The sequence below is a fragment of the Furipterus horrens genome, unplaced genomic scaffold, assembly GCF_987537825.1.
Source record: "Furipterus horrens unplaced genomic scaffold, mFurHor1.1.pri manual_scaffold_17, whole genome shotgun sequence".
Taxonomy (NCBI): Eukaryota; Metazoa; Chordata; class Mammalia; order Chiroptera; family Furipteridae; genus Furipterus; species Furipterus horrens.
The window spans coordinates 4,826,932-4,847,445 of NW_028327187.1; the positions used below are offsets into that span (position 1 = coordinate 4,826,932).

Here is a 20,514-nt window from a genome sequence, read left to right on the forward strand (position 1 = left end):
AGGTAATTGTTTAGAATTACTATTTGCACACAGACTCTTTTCCATCCCAAACTACCAAGGTAAGTCTTTATTTTTAAAATATCACTTGAAAATCCTAGGACAAAGTCGATTAGAAAAAAGAGCCCTCAGAAATCTCCAAAGCCCAACAGAACACCTCACTGCTAACACATTCCATGGTAGCAGAGCAGCTACATTAAGCAAACCACAGAAGGACTGAAGTTCAAACCTTTCACAAGCATTAGTTTCGGGTTCACAGAAGCTTTGGGTTCATCCAGCATAGAGAGACACTTTGGGGTATCAGAAGGTATTCAGTAATTATTCCCAAATTCACAGAAATTTCAAGTTATGGCTGTGTTTGGTGAAGACTAGGAGACATATTGTCTTCTAATTACTCATACCAATTACAACTACCATTTATAGAAAGCCAATTAAGTGACTGTAGCTAAAAGTAGGTATTTTACATGTTATTTCATTTAATATTTATAATAACTCTGTAAAATAGATATTATTACCACCATTTTACAGATTAGAATAACGAGGCTCAAAGAGGCTACGTAATTTACACAAAGTCTCAAAGGTAGTGGGTGGCAGGGCCAGCATTCTAACGTTGATGTCCCTGACTCAAAAGCTGAAGTTTGTCCAACTACATTTTCCTGTCTAGCTTCATGATATTTCATATGAATTTTTCTTAAGAGATTTTATATAAGGTTGACAACCTCTTCTAAAGACTAATACAATTTTTAATGTGCACTTACTATATAGTTTAATTCTAAATTCTAGTCACTAAACTATGCTTTCATTTCCACCATCATTCAAATGAGTATGTATGAGCACCATTTAACCAATCTCCACATTAAGAACAAAAAGTGACCGGCACAACCCAATTCCAGCTCTAAGGTTCTCTGCTGCTAGGGAAGGGGCTACCATCCAATCAAGGATGCAGGTGCTTAGTATACACTGGGCCCCAAGGCCATTGTTCTGACCCTGATACAAATAAAAATAAAATAAAACAGAGGTATCCTTTGTGTCTCAAGGAATTTATAAATTATAATTATAGGATTATAAATTCCCTAGTAGCAGACAATTTAAGGGATGGACTCCAGCCAGTTCTTAATCAAAGTCTGGCCTCTTTCTGCTGCAGGGAAGTGGGTGAATTAGGGCTGCACTAATAAGGGGAAACAAAGGGACACACAGACCTGACCTTAAGGTCTGCGAACAATGGACTGCAGAATTTTATAGGTACCAGACACCTCTCTGCCTTGCACCAAGTGTAATCTCACTCTAAAGCATAATATAATAATTATTTATTAAGTGCTGCCTATGGGTCAGGCACTATATTAAGTCCTTTACATGCTTATCTTATTTAATTCTCACGATAATCTTATGAGGCAGCTGTTACTATTTTCATTCCAGATTTACACATAAAAAAACAAATACTCGAGCCCTGGCTGCTGTGGCTTAGTGGATTGAGCGTCGGCCTGCGAGCCAAATGTCGCTGGTTCGATTCCCAGTCAGGGCACATGACTAGGTTGCACGTCAGGTCCCCAGTTGGGAGCGCAAGTGACAGGCAACCACACAGTGATGTTTCTCTCCCTCTCTTTCTCCTTTCCCCTCTCTCTACAAATAAATAAATAAACAAAAAAACCCAAATCAATTAATTAATTAATTTCTTTTTAAAAAAGAAACAAATACTCAACTGGATTAGGAACTTTTTCCAAAGCACACACTTGCCCAAGCTCTGTCAGATTAAAAAGCACCTGTTAAACACTACAGAGTAATGCACACCATATTTGTTATCTCCTGCTAATTAGACTGTCAGCTGAATGATGGGTCCCGTAGTGCATGCATGGCTGATAATACTTTTGTATCGTTCTTAATTCCAAAACTGGCCCTAAAGAGCAAGAAAACCTACTGGTTATTTCAAAGGTTTTATATACAAGATAGATTTTACTGGGTGACCCCTTCCATTCTTTCCCACTGTGAGGTTTTGTGTTAATGAAACAAAGAAACATGCCAACGAGCAATAAAAGCCTCCTGGAACCTTACATTTTGGTAAGAAGTTACAGTGAAGAAGCAATGATTCATAAGAATTCCATTGCCTTTACTGGAATAAAAAAGTTGCATTCCCATTTAAAACTGTAATGTATTTGGACAAATGAAGTGTCAAGGTAAGGACATTTTTGCTTCCACAGAAGTGTCAGTGACTTGTCACCATAGGTGGCAACAGGAAATTAGTGCTAAGGGAGAAATAGGGGAACAGTTACTCTAGTCTGTGCCAGCAATTTTGGAAGACCCCTTAAAGGAAAAGTTTTCCTTGAAACAAATCACACTTACTATTATAGTCCAATATCAAATCTAAATATTTGTGACAGGTGCTAGTCTAACAAATATGGACCTTACATTCCAAAAACAATTCCTACTATGGTTGCACTAAGAATTTAAAATTAACAAGTTTCTTCCAGCCTTCACCTCCCTGCACTAATCACTATGATTATCGACTCAATACAGTGAGTTTCCATACAGATTTTAATTCTCTTTAGAACACTGTCGTAATAGAAGGAAGGGAACTTGCTTGATATATGAAGAGGTATAAAATGCTGGTGATTTTATAGTCAGCAAAGGTGTTCTCCAAATCACTACCCGTCTATGAAATAGATTCTGGCAGTAAGCAAACTTCATTTCACAAACTACAGCTTTCCCTTAAAGCCACACTTCCTGAAAACACTACAGGGCTTCTAATTCTGGTCACGCATATTTTCCAGGCAGCTTTCCCATGTAAGGCTAAGCAAAAACACACAAATCCTCCAAGAGGCTGATGTAAGGTCACAGGGCAGGCATATGAGAACCAAATATGGTAGCTAAACTCTCCAGCTCACAACAGATACTTTTTTTTAAAGGGCTGTAACCACCAACTCCAAACTATCAGTCTTTGAATCACAAGAAAATAATATGCAATTCATCCATTCTTATTAAATTTAACTGGGTGACAAACATAAGCCAGTCTGTTGTGTATTAAATTAGCTCTGCCTTTTTCTTCTTTTCCTTTTCCACTGCAGGAAATGCTACTGTGAAATGTGCTGCCAATGTGGACGTATTGAACAGCAGGGTATTCCATCTGAATAAATAAATTAGTCCAATATGCACCTGTACAGAAGGAAATATAGAATTCACCAATGTTTCAGGATAATAGCCTCTGCCTCATTATAGGGAAGGTACTGTCCTACACTATGAACAAGAAAAATATCCATATAAGTGACATCATTTTGTACTAAGGGAAAGTCCTGAGGGGATCCTTGTCCTCCCTTGAACTCCAGGATAGAACAACATCCTGAGATCTAGTCCATAGCCATGAAGAAAAGATAATTTCCTCTACTTCATCCTACCAAACCTCTATGATTAAGAGCAGGTAAGGTATTATCTTTCTTTCCAATGATTACAGAATTCCAATTAGCACCATCATATCTCTTGGAAAGTTTGAAAGTTGGTTATTCAGTCAAAGTCAAATAAAATCAAACTATGAAAACATTCATTTAAAAAAAACCAAGTAATTTTACTTCTGGATTCCTAGTTTAAGTAAATAATGTAAAAGAGGTTAAAATTGCATGCCTGAAAAGATTATGCAATATTTTAGTATATTTTGTTGTTGTCGTTGTTGTTAATTTGTTTCTTAGTGGTAGAGCACTGAAAATTGCCTGCATATCCAACCATTCGGACTTGATCAAGTAAATAGTGGTGTAGTCATTTGAAAGATTGTAATGGACACATAGAAATTGACTACTGTATGATTATGTAGCAACAAAGAAAAATATAATAAGGTGAATGAACAATAAGTTTAGACAATCATGTATTTGCTATGATTCTGCGAAAAGAACTGTGTATGTTTCTAAAAGACTAGACCAGAATTGAAACACAATTATTATGACTGCTTAGAGATAGTAGAAGTGAGTGCTTAGTACATTGCTCAGGAGACTAATTGAATTGTGGTGGGATGATGAGATAATGGAAATCCCTCCACAAAACTTTCCCAGTGGTTTATATTGCTTTATGCATTTTTAAAATATTTCAAAAATCAATTAATATATATTGAGATCTTAGTAGAGGCAGCAGAGTACAGTGGAAAGATCACAGACTGTGGACCCTGTGGTAGACATACCCTCATGTTTCTCCCATGATCCTCACCTCCTGGTGTTCACTCCCTTGTATAATCCCCTCCCTAGAGTGTTGACAGAACCTGTTGCTTGTTTCCGATTAACAGAATATGGCAAAGGTAATGGGATGTCACCCTAGTGATGATGCTATGTCATCCAAGGCTTTATCTTTCTAGCGGACTCACATTAAAGTCTTTCCCTGCTTTGTTGGCTGTGAAGAAACAAGATACCATGAGTACTATAGTCTCAAGAAAATGAATTCTCCCAACAACCACGTAAGCTTGAATGTGGATTCTTCCATAGTGGAGCCTGCAAAAGAGAAGACAGTCCTGGTTGACACACTGACTGACTCCTGACCCACAGATACTGTGATATAATATATATGTATTGTTTTAAGCCACTAAATTTATAGTAATTTGTTATGCAACACAGACAATTAATACAGAATGTAACTGACCTGGGATTTAATCTCAGGTCCTCCACTTATTATCTCTGTGACCGAGTTGATTGATCTCTCTGAGTCTCAAATTCCTCACTCAGTTGAGAGTAATACCTGCCTTCTAGAACAGTTGCACAGAAAAGTATAGATAAGAGAAGCAATGCGCCTCTCACATTGCCTGCCACAAAGTAGGCTAGATTGTAAATTGTAAGCTTTCTTATGGGTAGAACCTTGTTTATCCTACTCGTCATTTTATCTGGTGCCTGACCCACAGCCAGCATTCTATAAATATGTATCAAATGAGTTGTGGTCATTACTTTAAATACGCATAATGAATTGTAGTTGTACATAATCAAGAGAGAGCCCCACCCTCAATGTATTAAAAACAATGAATTACACCATGGTGCATCAATCACAACAGAACAGTCGTCCTGGAGCAGTGTGATACTGAGGAAATGCAGAGGAAGAGACACAACTCAGTACAACCTTTTGATAAGCTGCTCTCAATATCAATAGAAACTACTTATGAAGGTGACAAAGTATTTAAAGCAGGTAGTGTAGTCACTAGGCAGTCTCTATAAAGAAAGTGATTTGTAACATTCTGGGCTGATTCCTGAGTATTCATGAACTCTAATGACTTTCTTCACTCACTTCATGGGCCTTTGAGAAGCAAGATGAGTTGTTTAACACATCCAACAAATGTCTGAGGGACCACTCAGATCTTGTAACTTTCTCCCTGAGGAACCTCAGAAAGATGCAGCTATTTATTGCATCACAGTAAAATCCCAAAGTATCAACAGAAGTAAGTGATTTTATTTGGATAACAGTCCATAAGAAGGTGCTTCTATTGAGTCTAACAGAAAGTTTACTGGCAGCTAAACATTGTCAAGCAATCCATTTCTTGAGCCCTAGAGTCCATTGCCATTAAAAACATCCTACCATGCTATAAAACCGCTCTTTTTCTTAGATTAGCTACTTTATCTGGCATCTATTAAATTCTTCCAAATACAAAGAATTACCAAGTACAAAAGAATATGCCCCAGTAAGAAAAAAAAATCCAGAGTCAAGTCAATTTGAACCATAAACGTTTATGCACACAACACTCAGTTAGTGTTCACTGTAAAAATTCACCAACGTCTGTTTCTATGGAAAGGGGAAGACCAAAAATATTGTGAAACTGTGAGTAAGGAGGTCATTGACTTAATTTCTGAAAGTCCCCAAAATCATTGTATGAAAAAGACCAATCAATACTCACAAATACAAAGACACATGCACATTTTTGGAAATGCAAATCCTAATGACTCAAGGATGAAAGAAAATGATCTTTCCATTTTTCTTTAATTTTTAAAGAGAAAGGAAGCTGGTTTGCATATTTTTTATTGCATTTTTCAACCCAATAAACACCTCTTTGCTAGAACCTAATTCTCTCTCAGTACAATAAAAATATTCTAAAACAATGGCTTTTTCAAATTCAAGAGCAGTATTATAGTGGCAACAGAAAAAGGGGAAGAAAACATAAAGAATAGAATCACTCTAGTAGGGAGAGAATCTCAACCTAACACCCACCAGGAAGCAAAAAATCCAATGCAGGGAAGAACCAGGATCCTTTTGCACGTTGATCAAATTCATGGGAATGTCATAACTGCCCTAATTCAAATTTAATTCAATTTCTTTACCCTTAAAATTACTATCAAATGCATAAAAAGAAGAGATAGCATATCTTTGTACACATTACCTAACTGGGTAATTTTTACAAATGATCCTGTCAAATTTTTAGGTCATATGGTCAGCTCTCCAAACAATGAAAATTTTGTGTAACTAAATAGCACGCTTCATTCATGTCATATGATGAGTCAAGCAGGCATGGGTTTATTCTTTTTATACACACCGAAAACAAACACAGCTGCCCAGTCTTAAGCTAACCCTCAATTATAATCTATTCAAAGTAAAGGATTTTAAGTGGCCTTACACAAACATAGGATCATTGCTTTCTTTTTTTTGCTTTTTTTTTTTTTTTTTTTTTTTTTTTTGCTTTTTAAGGAATTTGCAAGAATCTCCACGAGGAAATGTACATTACTAAATGTTGTTTAACAATCTAAAAGTTGTTTATATTGATGCTTTTTCAACATTGTACAGGCTCAGTTGGTAGATAATTCTTGGTCCAAGTTACCTTCACACTCAAAAAAAAAAAAAAGAAAAAAGGCATATCCTTGGTTACCTTCTCTAGACCCCTCTGGGAAAATACCTGCAGCGAACCAGATGATGGCAGGTCCATAGTATAGCCTTTACACTAAAGGGTTGCCTGTGTCTTCAGAAAACACACAAAGCCAAACAAACAAATATACTACTTTCTCAGACTACCTTAGCTGTAGTACTGCTTCTATTCTCCTATAGCTGGTGCGACAGCAACATTTCATTACCAAGGAAATTAAATATACTTTCCTTTAAAGGAAGCATGGGAACTCAGCAAATTCTGTCTCCTGGCCAAAACAAAATCATTTTGCTGTAAGAAAAATAACTACTCTGAAGCCTTAGCTGACGAGTGTGCTCCAGATGAACATTCCAAAGAACACTGTGAATGTACTCCCAGACGCAAGCCAATAAAGCATGTTCTAAACTGTCCAACTGAGAAGAACTGCCACGCATTACCTAATTAGCTAAATTAGACCAAGATCAAATGGTTCAAGAAGTTAACCGACTAGTAAACCAAAGCTGCTAAAACAAAGACGGCTTGGATCATGCCGTTCTGTGGACTCAGTACAGTCAGTGAGCTTATGTGCAATTTAATTGCCTACTGTTGTTATTTGGACGATGACCATCAGGAACAACAGCATGTCCAGTAAGAATGGAGAAAAAGCTGATGTTTTTACATTACTTGCAAACTAACAAGTAAATCTACCAGTTTTAAAGATGATGGCAGAAACCATGAGGTTTCTGGGTCACAGCAACAGCAGTAGCCAAAGTATCAGCATTTTCTTATAAAGCTCATGTAGAACAAAGGTAGTCAATGTCTCTGCTCACAAGAGGTACACCAATGCAAAAGCCCAGTGGAGAGTTGTCTACTCGTCCTCATTGGCAGCCGTCTGTCTCGAGAGACGATGGTGTAGCTTCTTAAGAGTCTATCTGCACCGCCGAAAATGGTTGTGCAGTCCGACTCGGGAGTGACATGGTATCTGTCTCCTCCCGTGTTGAATCAAGTGCGATGACGCTGAAGCTACAGAGCCTGGGCAGGGTAATATGGAGGGTCTGCTGTTGCCCATGCAGCAGACCCCCCCTCTCTTCGCAGCTGAAGGGTCCAAGGGAAAGACGGAGTCAATACAGCTTGGCTTCAGGTGCGCCGCAGGAGTTGCCGGTGTTGACCACAACGTCAAACCGCCTTAGGGACTCCGGCTCCGGATTTTCTGTCGGGGTTTACTCCCTTAGCCTTTCCCCTGAAGAGGTATGCCGCAAGGCAGCGGAGGTTTTTTGGAGTCAGAGTTTTCCTTCTCTGATGTGCCCTGACTGGAAGATCGAACCAGCGACACTTAGCTCGCAGGCCGACGCTCAATCCACTGAGCCAAACCAGCCAGGGTTAGTTGTCTACTAGCATCTACCATTATGAAGATAGTCAAGAATATTGTAATAACTATGTATGCTGTCAGATGGGTATACTGGGCTGATCAAGGTAATCACTTCATAACTTTACATATGTCCAGTAATTATGTTGTACACCTGAAGCCAATATAATGTTTTTTCTTTTTCAATTACAGTTGGCATTCATTATTAAAACTAATACAATATTATATGTCAACTGTAATTAAAAATGAAAAAAATATTTTTAAAAAAAGCAACCTATCTGGCTATTATAAGATTCTCAGCTCTTGTCTTAGAGGTTTCTGAAGGGGGAGCTAATATGAACGTCAACTACAGTTTTGGGGAATGAAAGCTTATATAATCTCATCACCTGGTTGAACAGAAAATGATGGGAGTTAAGTCGTATAGCAGGTCATTTAAAAATAGAAATCATGGAGTTTTCAAAAGTGCATCAAGCCAGACTGAACTCTCCTGCCTCCAAGAATAACCCATTCATTCAGCAATTCCTCAGAGGGTGGATTGTTATTTGTAAAATCAACTCTTGTGATCAATGCTACATCTTTAACTTTTCTCAGTCTAAAACCAAATATCTATATGTATGCCAAAAGACAAAAATAAATCACGATCCCATTTTAAAGTCTAGATAAGCTACAAAGCAATTAGTCTCTCTGTAAACATGGTTTTGCCTTAAGGATTTTGATCCTGGTTCAGGAAATAATTTCTTGAAATAAATATAATACTAATGGAGTTTTAAAAAGAAAAAAAAAACCCTGGTAGTTATTACTATAGAATCCTTACTGAAAGTAAAGTAAAGAATGACTCGAATGTTTGGTGTTACTACTATAAATTGTGTAGCAGATTTGTTTTTTATAGAATTTTTATTTGGTTTTTCAATTACAGTTGTCCCATTTTCCCCACCCCAGTGCTCCCCCCCACCCAGCCCACCCCTTTTCCCACAGTCATTCCCCACCCCGTTGTCCGTGTCCGTGGGTCATTCATGCATGTTCCTTGACTAGACCCTTCCCTTACTTATCCCCCTTCTCTCCCTCCCCCCTCCCCACTATTGACTGCTATTCTGCTCCTTGTTATATTTAGTTCATTTGTTTGTGTTGTTCCTTAGTTTCCTGTTTTAGGTGATAAGATTTGTTTTATTATCATTAGAAGTAAGCATAAGTTAGTGGGAAAATTGCAGACATTAAAATACTCATGTCACTTTATGATTTTTAAAAGCTGTCATTGCTTACTACAAAGGTGGCCAAAACCTGTGTAGGATCCAATGAGATTCCATATACTGAAAAGGTTCAATTACAGGCGTTTCTGCAGTGAGCCAATAAGAGATTCTCTTCATTAAGATTCATATGCACAAGGGGGGTAAATTATTCTAAGGCATCACCTAGTGATCCAACAATCGATAATTTGTTGAAATACATATAATTGCCCTAAGCACTGAACTCATGTCGACTACAGCATAGAATCACGGTCTTTTGAATGTGAATGTTACTGATTAACTCTGTTTAATCTACCAAAGCAATAATGTCTCATGTCTGCTTACTGTTGGGTAGAGAAACAGTTTTCTTAAACTTTACGGTTCTTATGAAAGATCTGTACGATAAAGATTTGTAAATAATTCTTCATCAGAGAGGCCTGCAACTTTTTAACATTAGGTTGGAGGCACGGAACCACTTTAGTGACTAGTTTTGTAGGGGAGTGTGAAAAAAAAATCACTAAATATTCCCAGCTTTCCAGAATGTGTGGAATTCCATTTCACATGGTGTAAAAACAAGTCAAAATGTTGAGAAATAGTTTAAATAGATTTGGTGCTATGTTGTACTTAATTAAAAGAAAATTTTCAAAAATCTTTTTTTTCTACTTTCTTCAGTCTAAGTTTCTATGAAATATCCTGACAGTAAAATTCAATGCCCCCTCCCACACATCCTGTAGATTAGTTCTTGTTACACAGCCTAGCTCTTCAGGATGCATAAAAGGAGAAGACAGGATTTGTGTTTCAGAAAAATTTTAAATTTAGTAAGACACAATTCTATTTGCCACACTACAGTAAAATGCTTGTGATAGTTGTATATTTTTTAAATATTTATGTCATGTGCCAAATATTACACTAAGTCCTTTACATGCATTAGCTCATCTTAACAGATGAGAAAATTTTTTAGAGCAGTTAACTCTGCCCAAGAAGACACAGTTAGAAAATAGTGGAACAAAAATTCAAGGTAAACAGCTTAAATCCATGATCTTTACCACTGCATTATATGAATGGAAGTTATGTAACTAAGTGAGCTGTAAAAAAAGCAATTCCAGAAAAATTTTAAATTATTAGAATACTTTTATTCTAAGGATTGAAATGGGAAAGCTAACCAGTCAAGCCAATAGCAAGATCAATGGCTTTAAAGTAATAGAAGAAAAACTATAGGATTAAGGTACAAAAGTTCTTTTAATACTTAAAAAATACTTTAAGCAGTTATTTCTAACACATTTACCAGCATTCATTTTTTTTGCAAGTCTAGAACTAAAATTATAAATGGATTTACAGTGATATTGCATAAAATCCATTAAAAAACAAACAATAATGACATCGTTTATTACATTGTCCAACTTAGTTTATGATAATTAGGGTAGAACTAGGTATTCCTTGCTTCAGGAAAGTCTCAAGGAATTTCTTTAGTTACTTATTCACTTAAATCCAGCAGGTTTTGTTTTTGTTTTTTTAAAATATCAGAAATTTAGATTAGGATGTATAAGTTAAAACTGTATTTTTTTTTTTTTACTCTCTACCAGATGGTATGTTATCAGATATATTTTCCTTGAGGCTGTACTGAATACATTCACTTCCTAAATAAACAAACAACTGCTGAACAGTTCAGAGAACAATTCTCATCATAACATCTGGTCATATTTCTGTGGAGTTCATCTAGATGAAGATGTGATTAGTGAAGGTCTGGAAATTCCAGTGTTTCTTATCATACCACTGAGTAATCAGTTAGACCAAAGTGAGGCTGGAATATTTCTTGTAACTACTATATGTGCAGACACAGATGGAATTTATTTGCAATGCTAAAATTTTCCATTGAAGGGACAGCTGCAATTACTTTTCCCTTCCCTATCAAGATGTCTGGTATATTGAAGTAATGCTCCATCTACCCTAGCACAGACCAGAGGCCCCACCAAACCCTCCTTCCAGGCTGAGAACTTAGTTGCATGGAATGATCTGGTCTGGAAAGGAGGGTTCTCAAAAAACTAAGATTACAAATTCTATGTGACCTAGCAATTCCTCTTCTGGGTATTTAGTACCCCCCAAATATGAAAGCATTAATTCAAAAAGATATATGTACTATTATGTTTGCTTCACCATTATTAACAATAGCCAAGACATGGAAAATATTGCCATCTGCAACAACATGAATTGGTCTTGATGGTTATTATGCTAAGTGAAATAAATCAGATGGAAAGGGGCAAAAACCATATGATTTCACTCATATGTTGAATATAAAATCAAAAAGAAACAAACTAACAAAACAAACTCATAGATATAGATAACGGAATGGTGGTTACCAGAGGCAAAGGGTAGTGGGGAGAGGAAATATTGGGTAAAAGGGAACAAATATGTGCTAACAAAAGGAAACTAGACTTTGGATAGTGAGCATGCAATAGAGTATACAGATATAGAATTATAATGTACAACTGAAGTTTATGTAGTGTTATTAAGCAACATGACCTCAACGAATTTAATTTTTAAATAGTCTGTCCTACTTACTAGATATGTGATCATAAGCAAATGTCAAATACTCTGGTTTTCAGTTTCTTAATTTCCAAAAGAAGGATATGAAGAATTGTGCTTATAGGTTATTATATCAATGTGGATATATAAGAATAAATGTAAGAGAACTTTGTAAACATGACCAAATAAAGATTTTTAATTGAATTTGTTGGGGTGACATTACTTAATAAAATCATATAGGTTTCAGGTGTACAATTCTGTAACACATCATCTCTATGTTGTATTGTGTGTTCACCACCCTAAGTCAGATCACTTTCCATCACCATTTATTCCCCTTTACCTTCCCCTGCCTCCCCCACCCCCTTTCCCTCTGGTAATCACCATACTGTTACCTGTCTGTTAGGGGTTTTTTGTTTGTTTGATTTTTGCTTAAACCCTTCATTTTTTCACTCAGCCCCCAATCCCCTTCCCTCTGAGTCTGTTTCTATTTTGTTTGTTAATTTATTTGTTCATTAGATTCTAAATATAAGTGAAATCATATAGTATTTCTCTTTCTCTGACTGGCTTTAACTTAGCCTAATACTATCCAAGTCACAAAAGATAAGATTTTCTTCTTTTTTACAGCTGCGTAGTATTCCATTGTGCAAATGTACCACAACTTTTTAATCCATCCATCTACTGATGGGCACTTGAACAATTTCCAAATCTTTGCTATTGTAAATAATGTTACAATGAAAATAGCAGTGCATATATTCTTTTGAATTAGTGTTTCAGGTTCCTTCAGATAAATTCCCAGAAGTGGAATTGCTTGGTCAAATGTCAGTTCCATTTTTAATATTCTGAGGTAACTTGATGTTGTTTTCTACAGTGACTACACTAAACTGCATCTTCACCAGCAGTGAAAGAAGCCCACTTGAGAATAAAAGATACACACTGACTAAAAGTAAAGGGATGGAGGCATCTCCATACTGCTTTCCACAGTGGCTGCCCCAGTCTGCATTCCCACCAACAGTGCACTAGGGTTCCCTGTTCTCCACATCTTTGCTAGCACTTGTTGTTTGTTGATGGTAGTCATTCTGACTGATGTTGTTTTGGTTTTAATTGCATCTCCTTGATGATTAATGAAGCTGAGCATCATTTCATATATCTATTGGCCATTTGTATGTCCTCTTCGGAGAAGTGTCTTTTCAGGTCCATTGCTCATTTAAAAAAAAAATTTCATTGATTGACTTTTAGAGAGAGACTGAGACAGAAGGTCAAGGAAGAGAGAGGGACAGAGAGACAGAGAGACACACTGATTTGTTGTTCCACTTATTCATGCATTCATTGGCTGCCTCTTGTATGTGCCCTGACCGGAGACTGAACCTGCAACCTTGGTGTATCAAGATGTCACTCGAATCAACTGAGCTACTCATCTAGGGCTGCCCATATTTTAATTGGATTGTTTGGGTTTTTTCCTTTTTTGGTGTTGAGTTTTATAAGTTCTTTATAAATTTTACTATCAGGAAAGCAAACTAAGAAAATAATCTCAATTACAATTGCATTTAAAAAAACCAAAAAACCTTGGAGTAAATTTAACCAAGGATGTAAAATACCTGTACTCAGAAAATTATAAGACACTGAAGAAAGAAACTGAAGAAGATACTAATAAGCAGGAGCATATACCATGTTCATGGATAGGAAGAATTAACATCATTAAAATGTCCATACTATCCAAAGCAATCCATAGATTGAATACAATTCCTATCCAGATACCAATGGCATTTTTCACAGAACTAGAAGATACATTCCAAAATTTTATATGGAACCCAAAAATGCCCCAAAGAGCCACAGAGATATTGAGAAAGAAGAGCAAAGTTGGACGAATCACACTACATGATATCAAACTATATTATAAGGTTACAGCAATCAGGCAGGCTGGTACTGGTACAAGAACAGACACATAGGTCAAAAGAACAGACTAGAGAGCTCGGATATAAAACTACACATTTATGGTCAATTAATATTTGGCAAAGAGGGCAAGAACACACAATGAGGTAAAAAATAGTCTATTCAATAAATGGTGTTGGAAAAATTGGACATATACATGCAAAAAAATAAAACTAGACCACCTTCTTACACCACACACAAGAATAAACTCAAAATGGGTTAAAGACTTATATGTTAGACTCAAAACCCCAAAAATCCTAGAAGAAAACATAGGAAGTAAAGTCTTGGACATTTCTTGTAGCAGTATTTTTTTCTGATATAACTCCTTGGGCAAGGGAAACAAAGAAAAACAAACAAATGGGACTATATCAAACTGAAAAGATTTTGTACAGCAAAGGATCAAAAAAATGAAAAGACAACCCACTGGGTGGGAGAACATATTTGTCAATATATCTGATAAGGGTTTAATATCAAATATGGATTTAATTCAACAAAATCATTTGACTTTACTCTCACTATCATACATGTCACTTGAGTCTATCTAATCCCCATGATCCCAAATCTCCAGGCTGTGTTTGCTTCCTTGCTGGATATCCTTGGTACTTCAAAGCCATATCAGGGCTTCTTTGCACTATTACCTTTCTTTTCTCCCTCTCTCCCCTCTCCTCTCTCTTCTCTTTCTTTTCCCTCTTCTTTCCCCTCTCTTCTCCTCTCCCTTCTCCCCTGCCGTCTCACCATCTCTCTCACTAAAAAACTTACTGACTTCAGATAATTTTCTTTCCTGATCTCCTAGAATCCTATGTATTTATCTTGATTGGGTCCCTGTACTTAGACTAATTACAAGCACTGCCACTTTTAGGATGTCAGTATTCATTCTCGTAACTATGTATTTTCCAGCTCTGTAAGAAAGAGCTGGGTTGCTCTTACCAGGTCCTGGGCTTCATAACCTTAATTATATATATATATATAGCTACTTGATGCTTTTGGATGCTGCACCTGTTGTTTAAAATGCAGTGTCTTGAGTTATAGCCCCATAGATCTTAAATCAATAGGTTTACAGCATCCATGAATAAAATTCTGCATAGTATTCATATGCAATTTCTGAAGCATGTGGTCCACACAGCACACCGTGAAAAACAATGAAGTCTTTAGAGAATACGTAACATTGAGTCATTCACCAGTCCCCTAGTCAGATCTTTGCTCTTACTGTTGCCTCTCTCAGGAATGCTCGTTCCCTTTATCTCTGATAAAGAAAAGTATTGCTAATTTTTGACATCCATCTGAAATGCAGCCTCCCAGTCCATTTTGCCCGTACTAGGTGCTTGTGCTCTTTTCTACTGAACAGATATGGGACATTATCAGCACATGGGTATAAGGAAGTACTGAGTGATCACACAGTCTCTAGGCTCCACACACTGACATTTTACATCCAAGTCTGTGCCCTTGAGTTAAGTTTGCTATTAAGGCCTGTAAACTGGGTAAGCTAATAGAAAAGTAAACAACACTCGCTACCTGATTGGTCCAGGGAGTAACTCAAACTCCATAAGAGCTGGAAAGGAGAACAGGCAGCCATGTCAAAACCAACAATTGAGAATGAGAACTAAACACAGAAAAATAGTTGTCAGCTAGAAAACTGTACAAGTTCAATAAGAAGCAATCATTTGATAATACCCAAGGGTCTCAGGGAGAAAGACAGCTAGTTACACAACTACCTAAGTGAGTTTGTGCAGTTGGTTATATAATAACAAGGAGAGAAGGAGGGAGGAGGGAGCTACGAGTAGAGTTGGCAGTGACACATGAGAAAGATATAAGCCATGGGTACAGTTAATAAGTGGCAAAATATCCCCCTGGCTGCTGTGGCCTAGTGGATTGAGCGTCGGCCTGTGAACCAAGTGTCGCTGGTTCGATTCCCAGTCAGGGCACATGACTAGGTTGCACGTCAGGTCCCCAGTTGGGGGCGTGAGTGAGAGGCAACCACACATTGATGTTTCTCCCCTTCTCTTTCTCCTTCCCTTCCACTTTCTCTAAAAATAAACAAACAAATAAATTATTTTTTAAAAGTGGCAAAATAGGGTTTGGAACCCAAATCAACCTGATTTCACTATACTAGTATATTTTCAAACCTTAGTGTGACTTGGAATGTAATTCAAGAGGTATGACCTGGGCCCAGGAATCTGCATCTAAAAACATTCCTCTAGGTGCAGGTGGGAAGTCTGTAAGTCATTCCTGAGAAACTGAACTACTGCTGCTCACTGTTTGCTCGAGGCACTAGTTTTCTCCCTCTGCTGGTTTTCACATTAGCCTTGCAGAGATCCCCAATGACCTAGCAAGCCCAAGCATTTAAAAAATAAAATGTTCTGACCTCTTAATTCTTTTATCCATCCTTACAAGCTCTGGGTTCTTAAAATTAGAGGCTCCTTTAAGTTTCACAAAAGATAAGGGCACTACTTTTCTGAGACAGATCAGTAGTCAGCAGTCTCTGGGAGGCATACTAGATCCCAAATCCTTAAGCTCATAAACACATTGTTTTCTTTGCTAAAGCTAAATATCACTATCATCACCATCATCATCCCCACCTTACATTTTATTGAGTGCCCTGTATGTGTTAGACATAGTGCAAAGCATATCACATTTTCTCTTAATCTTTAAAATAAATCTGTAAGGCTGATATTAACTTTAATTGAGAGATAAATAAATAGTCTCTGAGAGGGAAAAGTTAAGTAATCTACTTGAGAAAACCACCAGTAAATGGAATTTGAACCCATGAAGCCTGAATCCAAAGTCTGTGTCCTTAATTGCATAACACTACAGCCTGTGGAAACCCAGATGTTTCATTATTTGGCAGCTCATAAATATCTGCAATAACTACTGGCATGGGTCAAAAACACTGTCACAAAAATATTAAAGGCATGAGAAAAGGACATAGTCCAAAGCCCAAAATTATAATCCTTCAGATATTAAAACATGCCTGGTAAATCTTTATTACCAAGTTTATACAGTCATAATTTAGTATGTGTGTGCTGCAAAGATCCAGAGACATTTAATGATTTTAAAGGGAGACTTAATTGGAAAAAATGAATAATTTCAGTTAAAGCTCATCTAAGAACTTTAAAATTTTCACAACTTCTATCAGTATGTTAAAACTTAGAATCCTGTCACAAGAGAAGAAAGTATTTCTATTTTACTGGGAAAAAAACTCAATAGAAAACATTTTGCTGTGACATAAATTATAAAATAATGTAATAAAAATCACATGTACTGGATGTATTTGGACAAAAAATAACCAGAACAACATTGGAAGAAAAGAATCATTAAAATCTTAAAAAGTAAAAGTTGCACTGAAGTTTTCATAAATGCACTTTGTAAAATTCATCGAAGAAAACTAAAGACAAAGTAATGAGCGCTGGCTGGTGTGGCCCACTGGATTGAGTGCCGGCCTGTAAACCGAAGGGTCACAAGTTCAATTCCCAGTCAGGGCACGTGCCTGGGTTATGGGCCAGGTCCCAGTTGGGGGCGTGCGAGAGGCAACCACACACTGATGTTTCTCTCCCTCTTTTTCCCTTCCCCTCTCTCTAAAAATAAATAAATAAAATTTTTAAAAAGGCATAGTAATGAAAATCATTTCCTCAGGCATAATGCAGAATTGACTTGATAATGTTTGCTTTAATATTTTTAGGAAATAAGCAATTAAGGTATTTCTACTTTGGCACAAACTGTAATGGGGACCTGCTTCTTCACATGCAATTTGAGGAATTTAGAAAGGGCTGATCAAGGCACTATGTCTCTGTGACCTGCTCTAGATAGTCTGTGAAAAATAGATTATTCTGGACCATGGAAAGAGGCTAGGCAGTAGAGTTAAACATTATTAATAAAGTCAATCAAAGATGAAATAATCTGTTTTATGATGGTCTAGAAACATAACTTTCTCAACAGCATATTCAAAAACATTGAGGTAATTAATATGAGCTTCCCACATGAGGAAGTACAAAAGCAAACAATTGCTACAATTTCTGTGGACTCCACGATTAGCAGTTGAAATGCATATTTTGCTTATCATCATTAACAGTAGCTGATTTCTGCCCTTATTAGAATAATGATAATGTAAAAGTCCTTGGTATGACTCTGCAAATTTACTGGCTATAAGACCTCAGCCAACAGATGGGCACAAGACTTATTGGGGTGATCATTTTGTAAAGTATATAAATGTCTAATCACTATGTTGTACACCTGAAACTAACATAATATTGTATGTCAACTGTAATTGAAAAATAATTTTTCCAAAAGACAATGGCCAAGGTATTCAAATGTTTGAAGACTCGAGTTCACTATATGTAAAATGAGCATGATATGTCTACTTCACAGAGGTAAAGAATAAACGAGAAGAGGAATATAAAGTTCCTGGATTTGAGCCTGGCACTGCAGGGCACTCAATAAATACAAAGTCTTTCTATGCCCATTTCCTCCTTTACTCCTACCCATTCTTCAAACTGAGGCAAGAGTCCTACCTTTTGTAGAGTATATTTTAGGCACACTGATTTTCCCTATATCTTATCACTATGGCGAGGGGAGTAAGGGGGGGGGAAGAAAAGTTAGTGTACAGGGCCTACAAAGCTCTAAGTACACAAAACATTTTCTAGAGACTGAAAGAACGAGCCTTGCACTGAAACATATGACTGTTTTCCCTAATGTACAGATGTTGTTGCATAAATTAAAATATAAATTCATTTCAAAGTGTTACCAACTTAATGGTAGCTATTTGTTATTATTTATTTTCTTAATCAATGGAGAGTAAAAAGTCAACTGCTATTCAGGTAGATTTCCATAGTTACACTCTGAAAAGCTAGACCCCACTATCACGAGTTGCTCTATAGTTGTATGGTATTCTTCCATTGTTTCAACTGCACTAGGGTGAAGGAAGTGAGGCACTTGGGTGAAAATTTAAAAAGCACCAAACCGCTTAGTAATCAAGATAAATAATATTTTAAAGAAATTTTTAAAAATAAAAATTAATGCAAAAAATGCCAAGTTTTAAATAAAGACATTGAGATTTGACCCTTCATGTCTAAAGAAGGAAAAGCCGTCACTATTGCATAATATGAAAAGGGCTCTTTGGAAATGTTTGTCTGGACCTCTGAAAGAGTAACCCGATCCAGGCCTTGGGCGTTTTCACAAAGAAACATCTGCCTTTGGCATGCAAAAACCACAGGAAGCACTGGGGATAGGAAAGGCTTGAGAAGAGTGATTAGGGATAGAGACAGAGATAGAGATAGAGGCAGAGGCAGAGGTAGAGGTGATAGAGATAGAGAAGGAGAGTGATGGGTATGCATGTTGAAACCCTGAATTTAGGAATAGAAAACAAAAGTTCTGGGAAAGTATTAATGAAGCAGTAAAAGCCCTGCAGTTTAGAAAGGCTGACAGCTAGCCTACATTGAATTTTCCAAAGGGCAGGTGACATCATGTTCTTTATCGTCATTGTCATCATCACTGCTATTTGCTGAATGTTTACTGTGTGCACAACACTGAGAGCTTCATCTTGTTTAGTCACCGCAATGATTCTGTGATGTATATGTACTTTGATTGCCCTTGTTTTATTAACCGAGGGTCAGAGGAAATTAAATGGCTTGTATACAATGCTGTGCCTAATAAAAAATTTTAGAAACAATATTAATTTATCCAAGTACACCTGTGACAACAATAACGAACAACGTTGACCAGTTCCTGTTTTAAGCACTGTCCTAAGCATACTGCCTCATTTAAACTTTATAACAGCCAAGCAACATAGGTAGGTATCATTATCCTCGTTTCTACTGAGGCTTAGAGAGGCAGAGAGGCGTGATTGTGTGTGTGTGTAGACATATCTATATTTGAAATAACTTCCTAGGACCAAGATGATACAGCTCCTGCCCAGGGTGCCATGTCATCAAACCAAAACGTGGCTGACTTTCATGTCCCCGAAAATGCTTCACTTCACCAGAAACATAGTATATCCAGTTGGTCAATCCCTAAACGCTCTTTGGCTTCTCACTCAAATCATTTGATTGGTTCCTCTGTAGACAAGCCCCGTTCCTGAAGCTACCTAGAGACTCCAACCTGCCAAGAGCCACCTCATTAGCATAAACTCAGGCTGGCTTGAAAGGGGTTCACTATGAATAACAAAAGGCACTGGGTTTTAGGAGTTCTGTGCCAGAAACCAGAAACAAAGATCAAATGTATATAAAATCTCACAATGGTATTCTAAAACTTCACTCATTTTGAAAGTTGTTAGCGCATGAATTTTGCGCAAATTAAATATTCTGCTTTGAACTTAACTTTTCAGCAACAATTTGATCAGTTCATCACAAAATTGAGGACACCGTCATCATTTAACAGATGGCAATTCGGTCAAGTTAATAACTGCTGGCAGTTGGTATGAGTTCGGAACCCACCTTCTAAACAGCTATAGCAACAAGTTGACTGCTTTCCAGCAGAGTTGACAAAGCTCCCATAATAAAGTTTACTACTTTGTTTAAAGCCTTAGGATCAGATAGAAATAATTTTTTTTAAAGTGTCCAAAACTATAATCTCATTTCTCTGTTCTAAAAATGACAAATGGCCTGTGAACCAAATGTCACTGGTTCAATTCCCAGTCAGGGCACATGACTAGGTTGCATGTCAGGTCCCCAGTTGGGGGTGTGTGAGAGGCAACCACACAGTGA

General features: G+C 37.0%; 1 protein-coding gene across 2 annotated transcripts in view; it reads right to left on the minus strand.

The window, feature by feature from the left end:
• SH3BGRL (SH3 domain binding glutamate rich protein like) overlaps positions 1-20,514 on the minus strand; it is a 65,502-nt gene that overhangs the window by 18,088 nt on the left and 26,900 nt on the right. The window contains exon 1 of one of the 2 annotated variants that reach the window (XM_090265068.1): positions 4,334-4,396. The exons of the other annotated variant lie outside the window; for it this stretch is intronic. Within the exon in view, the coding sequence (XP_090121194.1) occupies positions 4,334-4,381 (48 nt within the window). The 5' untranslated portion in view covers positions 4,382-4,396. Of the gene's footprint in view, positions 1-4,333; positions 4,397-20,514 lie in introns of those variants that run through there. 2 annotated transcript variants of the gene reach the window in all.